The sequence below is a fragment of the Pangasianodon hypophthalmus genome, chromosome 20 (assembly GCF_027358585.1).
Source record: "Pangasianodon hypophthalmus isolate fPanHyp1 chromosome 20, fPanHyp1.pri, whole genome shotgun sequence".
Taxonomy (NCBI): Eukaryota; Metazoa; Chordata; class Actinopteri; order Siluriformes; family Pangasiidae; genus Pangasianodon; species Pangasianodon hypophthalmus.
This window is the reverse complement of record NC_069729.1, coordinates 18,138,823-18,151,151: the sequence shown is the minus strand read 5'-3', so window position 1 is coordinate 18,151,151 and position 12,329 is coordinate 18,138,823. Positions and strand designations below refer to the sequence as shown.

General features: G+C 37.4%; 1 protein-coding gene across 3 annotated transcripts in view; it reads left to right on the top strand.

Moving 5' to 3' along the window:
• LOC113537988 (potassium voltage-gated channel subfamily D member 3) overlaps nt 1–12,329 on the top strand; it is a 97,782-nt gene that overhangs the window by 71,679 nt on the left and 13,774 nt on the right. For 2 of the 3 annotated variants that reach the window (XM_026932771.3, XM_053227167.1), the window contains exon 3: nt 5,168–5,336. In XM_026932771.3, coding sequence (XP_026788572.3) covers nt 5,168–5,336 — 169 coding nt within the window. The remainder of the gene's footprint in view (nt 1–5,167; nt 5,337–12,329) is intronic. The other variant, XM_026932772.3, reaches the window with a different exon arrangement.

The following is a 12,329-nucleotide window of genomic DNA, read 5'->3' as shown; positions in this document are numbered from 1 at the left end:
TGACTGGATTTCACCAACAAGTATTAAGACTGAATCTTGCATGTAAGCCTCTATATGCATATATCGCATTTATTTAATCCTGGTTTTGTTTTGCAGTATATTGATTAATTTTAATCCTGTTCTTTTCATTTAAACTTTAACACTAATCTCCATCTGAAATCAATCTCTGCACCTGTGATGGTTTCAGTTTATTTTAAAAAATTATTAAAAGTTTATTGTGTATAGTGGATGGATTGCAGAAAACAAAACTTTCCTCAAAGTGCACTAATAAGGGACAAATCAAGAAATTGATAATGATTTGCCTCAAGAGTAAAAGTTTTGGTTAGTTTCTTTTTAGCCTGGCGAATCCATCATGATCCAGAGGTTAGGCTTTTAATCAGCAGGTAGAGATTTTAATCACTGAATTGTTAAGCCAAGTTTGAAATTTAAGAGTGCAACACAACTTAAAGTAAAGCTTAGATTAGCAAATGCCTAATTAGCTCTAAACTCTAATCCTAATTTTTGCATCCTAAATGTAAAAGCGTATAATGATATAATTCATCACAATATGGATATTACATATATCATGATATTGCCCAGTCCTAATGGAAGGAGTAATTTGAAAAAGTTTGTTAGACCTTTATTTGAAATATTTTTAAAAAAAAATATGTTCACAGAAATCATGATTATAGAAAGTAAACATTGTCTTTCTTAAAACTTTCTCATTCAGTATTGATGATCTAAGTTTGGATTCTTGATGCGGCCTAGTTTGATCTGTCCATATATATATATATTTCTATCTATATATAAAACTGATAAGAACTTTTTTAAAATATTTTTTTATTACAAACAGCAGGCAGAATGAAGAACCCAGCTCACAGAGTGATATTTTTTCCCATCTCCACCTCTCCTTGGCAAAGGCCCATATGTCAGGAAGGCAGGAGCCAAAGGGATGACATCATTAATGCCATGACAGACACTGGTAGCTGAGGGATGCTGTGTGTTTGCCAGATGCCAGACTGCTACACTGTTATAATGAAGCAGCCTTGATTTCTAACGATTTTAATCTCATGGACTTCCAGTGTGCCAAAACTGGCAGAAGTCCTCTATGTTGGAAGAGACTAAAATTTGTTTTGGAAAGTTTTGTCATTTTATTCTACCAAGAGATACAATGTAGTCTTTACTTTTCCTAAAGTATAAGTTTGGGGGAAAAATGCACCAAAAACTAACATGTACCTGATGAAAACTGGTCAATTGTCTCATTTATATCTCCTTTTCATAACATATTCCATGGCCAGATGTCAGAGCTATTATTCAGATTGGAAATAAAGGACTGTTCTGGCTCTTTCACAAACTCTCCCGAGCCACCTGTTTAAATAAATCTCCAGTAGAAGCACAAGTTGCTTTATAAGTTGCTTTTCAGCTGGTGGCAGCTCTAGCTTGTGTGACCTTTCTTTAAAGGTTCTCTGTTTCTGAGTAATGGAACAGCTTTAGTCTCTTCTCTAAATAATCAATAACTCACACTCTGTCATTGGATTGGGTATTTCAAATGAAGTAACATGACTATATAATATGTGATTGAAGGAGTTTCAACAAATCAGTGCAATTAGATTCATTTAGCACTTTATATTGTGATTTATTGCAGCTTGAAAACCAGTTCATGAATAGAGGTTGTGTGAAATTAAATATGACTGAAGGGCAGGTATTAAATTTGTGAAACCTCATTCCTGCTAGTTAAAGTAGTAATTAGACCAATTAATCCTTATTAATGAGAAAGAGTCACTAACTTGTGACTTATCATCACAGTGAAGTCAGTTTTATATTTAAGATTCACAACACATTCTCACACCTGACACCAAAAGCATTTAAAGATCTGTGAAAAAGGTTTTCATTTCAGTTACATACTTTTATACAGAACATGCCCTCATGTCCATACTCATTAATTTTATATTTTAAACCATTTTAGATGTTTGTCTCCACCTTTAATCAGTCTTATACTCAGGGTCGTTACTTGCTATAAGCACAATGTTCATTGCAGGCAGGTAAGCTGGCCACGTGAGGGGAAAAAAAGTCTATATACAACAGTATGTGAGTGAAAATAACACAAGCTCTTACCCAGTATTTTGTTCTTGAAGACAATGAAACATACATTACTTACACCTGTATAGAAGCACTTTTCCGAAGTGACAACCCACTCTTTATTCCCTTCAGCCCTACTCAGTTTAAGGTATCTAATGTAGCTAGCTAATGCACTTCATTTAAAATCAACTAGCTAATGTTATACTGAACCAAGTAGCCTAAACATGCACGTGTGCACTTTTTCTGGCCACTTTTTAAACCAGGGAAAAATAAACAGAGCAGAAAATCTTTTTCCATGACGCCCATGATAGATTCATACTAAGTACGTCACTCAGTTGTTTATCCATTTCAGTAATGATGATTACCAAAAACAAGTACTCATAGTTAGGAAAAATGTAACTTTTTGACATAAAAGCTGTGCATGAACTGTAGATACAGTACGTACCCTGCACTGAGTGACATCCAAAGCAATGATGACAGCCAGCGATTCAGAATTGGAAGTGTGTGTACTCTTCTAAATGGAAAATTAATGTAGAGATTTGGAGAAAACACATCTCCGAGTTCTTCCTCAAACGCACGCAACCAGCAGCATACAGTATGTCCTTTCACAGTATCATCCTGATCACGTCTTCCTTAATATCAATGAAGAAAAAAAGAAAGAAGCAAAGAGTGGCACAGACAGGAAGGACATTTCTGAATAAGAGTTCGCCACAGTGGAACTTTTGTTCTCAAGTCAAGCGTACAGGAGTGTTTAATTGAAACAGAAAAGTGACATGAAGCTCAAATCCTGAAGTTTTACGGGGGAAAAAAAAGAAGGAATCTCATTAAGTCATGGCATCTTTCCCACTCTGCATTACTTTTATCTCTGTTTTCACAAGAACTTAGGCATGCAAGACGAGCTGAGCGGCAGTTGATTGATTTCTTGTGCTTATCATTGCTCCGCTAACTCGCCCTGAGGTTACTGATGCACTTATTGCTTGGTTCGAATGGAAGCTGTTTGTAATTTTTATTTGCAAAGCTGTGAAGCCACTGAGGCAAATCCATAATTAATCATGTCACATCTGTGTGTTCTCTCTTGCAAATAATCAGGGACATTTGGCATTTCAGACAACTTTTCGCAGAGGTACCATTACTTTAGTGCAGTAAGCGTGAAGAAAGTGGAGTGGAATCAAACTAGAGAGAGGGATTTTTCAAAATCCTGTCAATTTCTCATTGCAGGGCACACCCATGTATTGATGGACCTCCTAGACTTTTAATTTTAAGTGTGAAAATTTCTATTACATTCTCATGTTTAAAATTAAAATTCTAGGAAGTACATTCTACTACATTTTTCTATTACATTATTAGAGTTACATTTCTAGTTTTTAACCAGCTGTATGAGAACATTTCATCAACATGCCAGCTATGCAATGTTTTCTAGCAATAGGAACACAGACAAGATATTGATGTGAAAGGTACTTAGAAACGTGTATGTTTATACAACTGCCTGCTAAAGTTTGCATGGTTTTTTTGTTGAAACTGTACCTCTATTTTACAAGCTAGATGCAAAAAAACAACAATTTTAAAAAGAACCGAACATCCCAAGGCCGGACTTGAAGGCAGGGTTTTACATCTGAAGGCGTTAAGACAGAAATATTAGAAGAAATGTGAGATGAACAACTCAGATTTACAACTCAGACGGTATGAAAGAAGTTAAAGTGTAATGTCAGTAAAGCAGGACACAAGGGTGTAAATGCTGCAATCCAAGAATCGTAGTCCATAGTGTGTGTCAAGGTCATCATAGGAATATATGGCAAGGTCATTATATATATATTCATAAATCAAGTACATGAATATGCATCAAAAGCAACAAGAACAAGGAAACGACAGACTTAGAAATGTACAATAATACTGGGCAAGGCTTCACAATGAGACATAGACACAACAAAGTACAAGTAGACAAAACTAATCAGGAGTTAACACCAAACAGGTGAACACAATGAGTAACAGACCAATGATATGACAGAGGTGGAGACAGGGCCAAAACCAAAACAGGGGCACATGGAGAACTAAGAGCAAGCTCGCCCATGCTAGGAACGATACTATGAACTGCAGTGAATTCATAACATAAAGAAAGGGAAAGTCAAATATTGATCATAATAGTTATATTAATTGTTTTACCATTAATATTCTAATGTACACATTTTACCATTTTATTGCTTGTCATAAAAAAGAACCATCCATGATACTTTGTCCAAACACACTAAATGTCGTATCGGTATAAAATGAATTGTCTTTGTCTTCTTCACTTTGTCTAAGGGTATGCAAACTTTTGAACATTTTTGGTGGTTTACTGTTGAGTCATTTATTTAGCATTTTTGGAAGGAGTCAATAGTGTCTCCAGGAAGTGACTGTTTATAGCTACTATAATAATAATAATAATAATAATAATAATAATAATAATAAATGTAACTATAATGGATAAAAAGTATATGTCATTATTTAATGAGTAAATGCTTGTAATTGTTGTAGAATTGCTGTGATATAAGAAGAATTAACCAGGACGTGCAGTTATCTGATATGGTGTGATGAAATCACAACCTGGAAATTTTATTCCTTACTTAATGTACATACACCCTTTTCTGAGCTTATCTTACTATCTGTTGCAGCATTTGCCTTCTGGCACCATGCCATGCTAGCTTGTATCTGATGTATGTGATGAAGCCGCTGGTATGTTGAGCTTATGCCCCTGCACAGATTTACCCAGTCAGAGGCTAGCCTGGCAATCAGTTGTAAAAAATCAACTGTGAGTTGACTCTTTGCCCACTTGCATCAAAGCCTTTTTCCAGTTTCTTGTGTGTGAGTGTGTGTAATTGAATTACAATAATAAGTGTGCAGGATTAACCTACTGCAGGGTAGGACGAAAACAAAATGAACTGTGTCCTGAGCTGCTGGCACAGAAGCCTTATTTAAGCCAAACGGTATTCTATCAAACTCGTCCCCAACCTTGTTTGTCCTGCCTTGACTGCATCTAATCTGTACTTTGTATTTGTCTCTGTCTGTGTTTTCCTGCAATCTATCTATCTTTTCTGATTGACCATTCTCTTTTCTTCCCACCTCTCTCCTCCAGCTATGGAGACATGGTGCCTAAGACGATCGCCGGGAAGATTTTCGGCTCCATCTGCTCCCTGAGTGGGGTTCTGGTAATAGCCTTGCCTGTGCCTGTCATCGTGTCCAACTTTAGCCGAATCTATCACCAGAACCAGAGAGCAGACAAGCGGCGTGCTCAGAAGGTACAGGTGAACACCTTTAGATAGTCGCTGAGCTTTGCCACACTAACCGGGGGGACAAAGGCGGACCAGTGTCTGTCTATATGTGTGTAAGAGAGAGAATGGTGCACCATTGTCTGCCCCCACACTGGCCCCAGATGAGTGACTAACACCTGGTATGCGCTGCACAGCTGGCTGGCACAATGGACCATGGCATGCCCTTGGATCGACCAGCAATACACACAAACACACACACATAAACACTACCAAATGGACATTCATTCAAAGGCTCATTAGCTTAATGGTGATGCAGAGATTTGATGAGTGATGGCCTCATTTGATGAATGGCAGTTGGACTGATCAAGCCTTCAGCAGGTGAGACAAATGAGGCCTTCATTCATTAAGAGCTTACAGATGTGTGCTTACTCACTAATCTAGAGCTTTTACAAACATTGCATGAATTTCAGCATTGTGCAATTGTTATAATACTCTGTAATATTATAAGTGCCTATAGGTATCAGACATATCTTTCCTCCATATGTACTTATCTATGAACATTCTTATCATTACTTGATAGTCATTTCCAGTTCCCACTGATTTAGTAGCTACACTATATGGCCAAACGTTTGTGAACACCTGACCAATCACACCTATATGTGATCGATGTACATCCCTTTCCAGATTTACTCCCCCTTTTGCTGTTATAATAACCTCCATTCTTCTGGGAAGACCTTCCATTAGATTCTGGAGCGTGGCTGTGGAGATTTTCATTCATTCAGCCACAAGAGCATTAGTGAGGTCAGGAACTGATGTCAGGTGAGGAGGCCTGGGGTGCATTTGGCGTTCTAGTTCATCCCAAAGGTGTTCAGTGGGGTTGAGGTCAGGACTCTGTACAGGTCACTCGAGTTTTTCCACACCAACCTTGGCAAATGGTAATGGAGCTCACTTTGTGCACAGGGGCATTGTCGTACTGGAACAGGTTTGGGCCCCTTTAGTTCCAGTGAAGGGAAATTGTAATGCTACAGCAAACCAAGATATTCTATACAACTGTATGCTTTCAAATTTGTCGCAACCATTTGGAGAAGAATCACATATGGGTGTGATGGTCAGGGTGTCCACTTACTTTAGGCCATATTGTGTAGTTCTTCTTTATCAAAATTGAAAGTATGCAAGTACATAGTTTAGTAGTTTTTAACTTTATACATTAAATGAGGTCATTGTTTTCAATTTAACCATTCAAGCAAAGACTTCACAATGGGGTCATAAGATCTCAGGAGTGGCAAGAAGAGAGAAGGCACATGGCAGTATGCTATGTTTATATATTCCCTATAAATGGCTGACTATAAAGCCTACAAGCATTATCTGTAAAAATTTCCTTGGCATTACCACTACAGAATTTCCCGTTCTCTGCTGAGCAACAGTAAAACACAGTGTTTCCAGGTTGTTGCATGTGGATCTGTTTTTGTTGGCGCATTGTGGTAACAGTCTCCTGGTGAAAACAGGTGGTTCTTGGATAAGTTTAGTAATAAACTGTACCAAAATCTCTAGCAAAAGCTAGAAGTCTGGCTTGAGAGACTAGAAAAGCACTATACATGAGGTAACATATACTGTATAATCATATACTCGTTTAATGTTGCTTTAATCTGGCAGCGGATAGAGTAAGACCATCCTTCTACCCAGCGACAGATTCAGACAGGTGATAAATTAAAGGAAATAACACAAACATCACCTTTTTTCTATCCTGATGGGTGTGGTCTCTTCCAGGATGACCCCGCCCCATCCACAGGCCACAAGGGCTCACTGAATGGTTTGGTGTAGAAGAAAATTATGTAAATCATAAGCTATGGCCTACACACTCATTAAATCTCTCCAAAACAGACTTTGGAGTAAGGTGTTGGATAGCATTCTCCACAACCATTATCAAAACACCAACTGAGATAAAAAATCATTAGGCAGAATGTTCGTCACTTCAGTACAGTCCCAGAGACGTGTAATGGCTGTTCTGGGTGCTCATGATGGCCTAAAACCTTACTAACACACTTTGTTGGGTTTTCCTTTAATTTGTCACCCATCTGTATATGAGTACAGTATTTATTCAAACTTACTGTCTTCTGATAACCATAGAAGATATCCTTCTAATACCATTTTACCCTAATAATCAAAACATACAAGGTTAAAGTAGACTAGGTTGTATTATATGGGTTATTTTTTTCCTCTTTCCCATCTTACTTATTATTTTTTCAGATAAGGTAGCCAAATTTATTTTACTCTTTCAATTTAACATGCTCTGTATGCCATATTCCCCAAAGCCGCAAGTAAAAAAGGCGATATAATGCAGCAATTTGCATTAGCTTGAGGTTGGATTGTTTGCTTTATTGAACATTTTGTTACGCCTCCTGCAGAATCTAATTATTTCAACGAGAAACTCAGTCAAATAAAACCTGAATCCCGGGAGTGTGAATAGTGCTGAAATAGTATGTGATTGCCAGTAAGTGTGCTTATGTTTCCATTTATTTATAAGCGCGATACGGCTCAGTTGTCCCAGCGGACTGCAATGCAACCCCCGGTGGATGCTCAACCTGCTCTCCTTATGCTTAAATAACAGCAAATGCTCTCCAGTCCAGAGACAGCGCAGCTGACCTTTCAGAGCTGGCACATAAAAGCGAGCATGCAAGCAGAGAGAGAGAGAGAGAGAGAGAGAGAGAGAGAGAGAGAGAGAGAGTGACTAGACCAGACGGTGAAAGAGCAAGAGAGATTCGCAGAGAGGAATGAAAAAGAGAACAAGATGGTCAGAGAGTTTGTTTTGGGAGACGTTTGCCCTTAATAGTGCTCTTTTGCCACAAATAGCTCCAGTCGACAAGCCCTTGTTGGCAATTTGGAGAGCGGAGTCATTTAGTGTACCCTTCACACCTGCCAGGTAAAGGACAGATATGCCAGTACACAAGCCTGATAAAAAACAGCAGGGATAGAAGTGTTTAACAGCACCAATCTTTGACAACACATACAGCACAATGACTTTTGTATAATACTGTACATAAATAAGGAATGAATTACTTGGTGGCATTCTGTTACAGAAAGATAATCACCTTAAGTACACCACTAAGTGTTTTTATTCCTCTTGTACCTCAGCAATTTTCCAATGATTATAACGAACATTATTAATTAATATCTGACATGTCATACTTTTTATCTGTTTGTTGTTACATTTAATGTTGTAGAATGTTCATAAAACAAGTTAATTCCTGTTCTCACTTACAGTGTGTTATAGCAGCTATAAATAGTTGTTTCCTCACCATCCACTTATTTTTTTTCTTGAAGTTAAGATGAAAATGCAGCTTGTCATGGATGACAGGAGGACATGGGGGCGTTTCCAGATTGCATATTCGTGTATAGTTGTAGGAACACAGAAATGTAATATTGTGTGAGATTTATATATATATAATATTGTTGTTGTTGTTTTCAATGATTTATTTTATTAACAATGTGGACCTCCGCCACATGTGGATCCATGGACCCATGAATGTGTCCTGTTTGAAGCCATCTGGGCCTCTAGTTACACATAAACGCAGTTCAGTTCAGGTACCATATCTGTGCCATAACAGACAAACACGATGCAGACTAAAGCTGCCCAATTTGGTGCTCCTAAACTTCCCACATCCTCGCTGTCTCTCCCATAACCGCTCATCTGTCTGGCCGATCACCCGAAGCGGACACCTCTTTCCTCATTCCTGTTTTTATTTTTTGAGAGGACACTAAATTACTGACTGAGTACTCTTATGTGGCGACTGGCATTTTTTTCTTTATCACTGCACAAATCACAAATCTCAGAGCCAATTTGCTGGACCAATGAGGAGGTTGATTGTGGGCACGGAAGGTTGCCGTAAATGGGCCGTCGGTAATGTTGGAACAAAGTCAAGTGCATCTATAAGAGAGAGGCAGGGCAGGAAGAGAGCAGGACAAGGCCACAGGCATGCGTGAGACAGCAAACAAAGCGTGACAACAAGGACACAGAGGTATTTCAGGGGCCATTTGGAAAGGACTGTGATGTGGAGAAGTGGCACGGCTTAGTAATTATGGAAAAAGTAAATGACATTGGTCTCAGTTGGGGAAAAAGTTTGGATGCTCTTAGGTGCTGGTGCAATTAAGTGTTATCTATGGGGTGGAAAATACTTTCTTACCTCTTACATTTTTATTTAGACCTTCAGTACATTATTTTATTTACATTTCAGTTTAAAGCATCCAATCAAGTTCATCCATATTGAAAAAAGTATCAAGGAGCACGTTGTTACCCACTTAATTTCATAAATAAATTTACTTTTTGCTGCTTATTACTTTTGAAAGTAGCAATTTTTTTACTTTCACTTGAGCACATTTTTGGGTTCCATGTTCCACATTATATATACTTATACTTAGATTTAATTTCTCAGTACCTTTCCCTCAGCTTGTTATCTAATATGGAAAACTCATCAAATACTGTATGAAGGAAACATATTCAAGTATGACTTGGTAGTAGTATTTCTTTATGTTGTTATAGTGTAGTTATGTAGTACTTTCAGAGTTTTTTTAGACCGATTGGATAAAACTCTGCCAGCTGTGGTCATCTATAAAAGTGGTCAGTAAGTACCTCTTCTCTCTCTTTGCTTGCCTGCTTTCCTTTTATAGTGACATACCTGTTGTGTACGACAAATGCTGTCTAATAAAAAATTTATATTTATATTTACAGCATTGAGCAGATGCCCTGATCTAGAACAACTTTCAGAAGTGGATGTAGTCTCCATCAAAAACATCCTCATGCCAGAACAAATACATCAAAATAAGAATACTATCAAACTAAAACACTGTTAGAGAGGTTATAGTACAGCAAAAACAGTCCAAATTAAGGTTTTTAATTAGTGCTCATTGTGTTTAGTGAAGTACTTAGTGATTAATTGGGTCTTCAGTGTCTTCACAAAGGTGTTAGAATTTGAAGAAATTTAAAGAAAAGTGTCAGATTCATATACCAGTCCATAGTGCATAGACAGGTATGGTTAAAATCAACTAACATTACTCAGCTCAGGGCAACTGATAAAATACTCACAGTTCAGAGTAAATAAAATTATTCACAACTCAGAGTAAATAAAATTACAGTTCAGAGTAACTAAAATTACAGTTCAGAGTAACTAAAACTACTCACAGTTCAGAGTAACTAAAATTACAGTTCAGAGTAACTAAAACTACTCACAGTTCAGAGTAAATAAAATTACAGTTCAGAGTAACTAAAACTACTCACAGTTCAGAGTAACTAAAATTCCTCACTAGTCAGAATAAATGAAATTTCTCACAGTCCAGGGGAAATAAAATTACTCCTAGCTCTGAGTAACAAATTACCCACAGCTCAGTATAATTAAAATTACTCACAACTTAGAGAAAATAAAATTACCCACAGCCTGTAGTAAATAAAATTTCCCACAGCTCAGACTAACTAAAACTACTCACAGCTCAGAATAAGACCTCGATAAATTTTTAAACGTCCTTTGTGCTAGGAGTCGTATGGACATTTATGTATAAAATTGCTACCTCAATTAACAAAACTATCATGCCATAATAAAACAGTTGTGTGGTTCTCTGGTTAGCTCCGCCCCCTAACTGTATTCCTGTAGACATTACTTGTATCTTTAACATATGCATGTGTGTATTTCATCACTTTGTATGTTTGATGTCTGTTGCTAAGTAAAGCTGTCCAAACACTGTAAAAGCATACACACCCATATACACACAGTAAATATAGCCATGTCATTTTTACATCTGAAGCCTGTTCTGCTTTAATGTCCATATTTACTACATCATTTAACTTCTAAGGCTTTCAGCACACCGTACTTGTATCTGTAATATTTTTCAATCCATACACACTTATTCATTTTCTTGCGGCGTTTAATTTTGGGTTCCATCAATTACTTCAATGAACGCTGGTAATATGCATGAAGGTGCGGTGTTTGTTTATTACTTCCTGATAAATGGTAGGGAAAATAACCGCATGGATGAGATTGATTGATCCGTACCGATTGTTTTCTGATGGTGTCAGCTGGCAATAACTGGAAGCTCTTCTGACAGCGAATATATCATTTCTATCTTAATTGTATCGCTAAACAGACTTATCATCATTTAAGCCGCCCAAACATTTCTCCGTCGCTGAAAGGTACGCGCTCTGCATCTGACTGCAGTCATTTTGTCAACTCCTAACTCACTAGGACATCTCTCGCCCTCTCTTAAACCTCTACTTTGAGTGAGGATGCTTCTTTATCTAGGATGACAAATATTTTCGCTTTTACTTGCAGATTGCGTCAAAATTGCACAATTCAATTTAAGGATTTGTGAGCAGTTATGGGAAGCTTGATGAATATGAGCCCTGATCTCTTGAGAAATTCATATGAATTAGATGAAACAAGGGGAATTTTGTTTGAATAAAATCATCAGAAAAGTTGCAGTGATCCCCGTCTTTAACCATAACGTTATCTGTAACTTCTATACGGCTTTTTTTTTCTACCAGAACTTGTAATTGCTACAAATTTGCAGCTGTTGATAGATGGCTAATAAAAGCTACATGTCTAAATAAGACTCATGCTTTATTACGATCGCAGCACATTTCTCATTTCTGTGTTGTCTCCAGTGTTTTGGATAAATCAATTGGTGTTGTATAACCTGGAGCCAGAGGCACATGGTTAGACCCGGGGTCTGAATAATAGCATACATACATTTTTAATGATTGGTTTTGTATATTTCCTTCAGCTATTGGAATATAAATTGCGAACAACTGCACCATGTTCACTACCAGGATGTTACTTTAAGGCATTTACTATTATGACAGTTTCAAATTATCGCAGTTTCTATGATTTATTTCCATCCAAAATTTGTTTCCATTTTTTTTTTCTTTCTTATTTGGATCAAACTGTATACACTTGCACACCCAGAGACATAGCGTAGCTCAATATCATTCTGAAATAAACCATTTTCCCACACTGTCTGCCTCCCCTAATGCAAGTCATC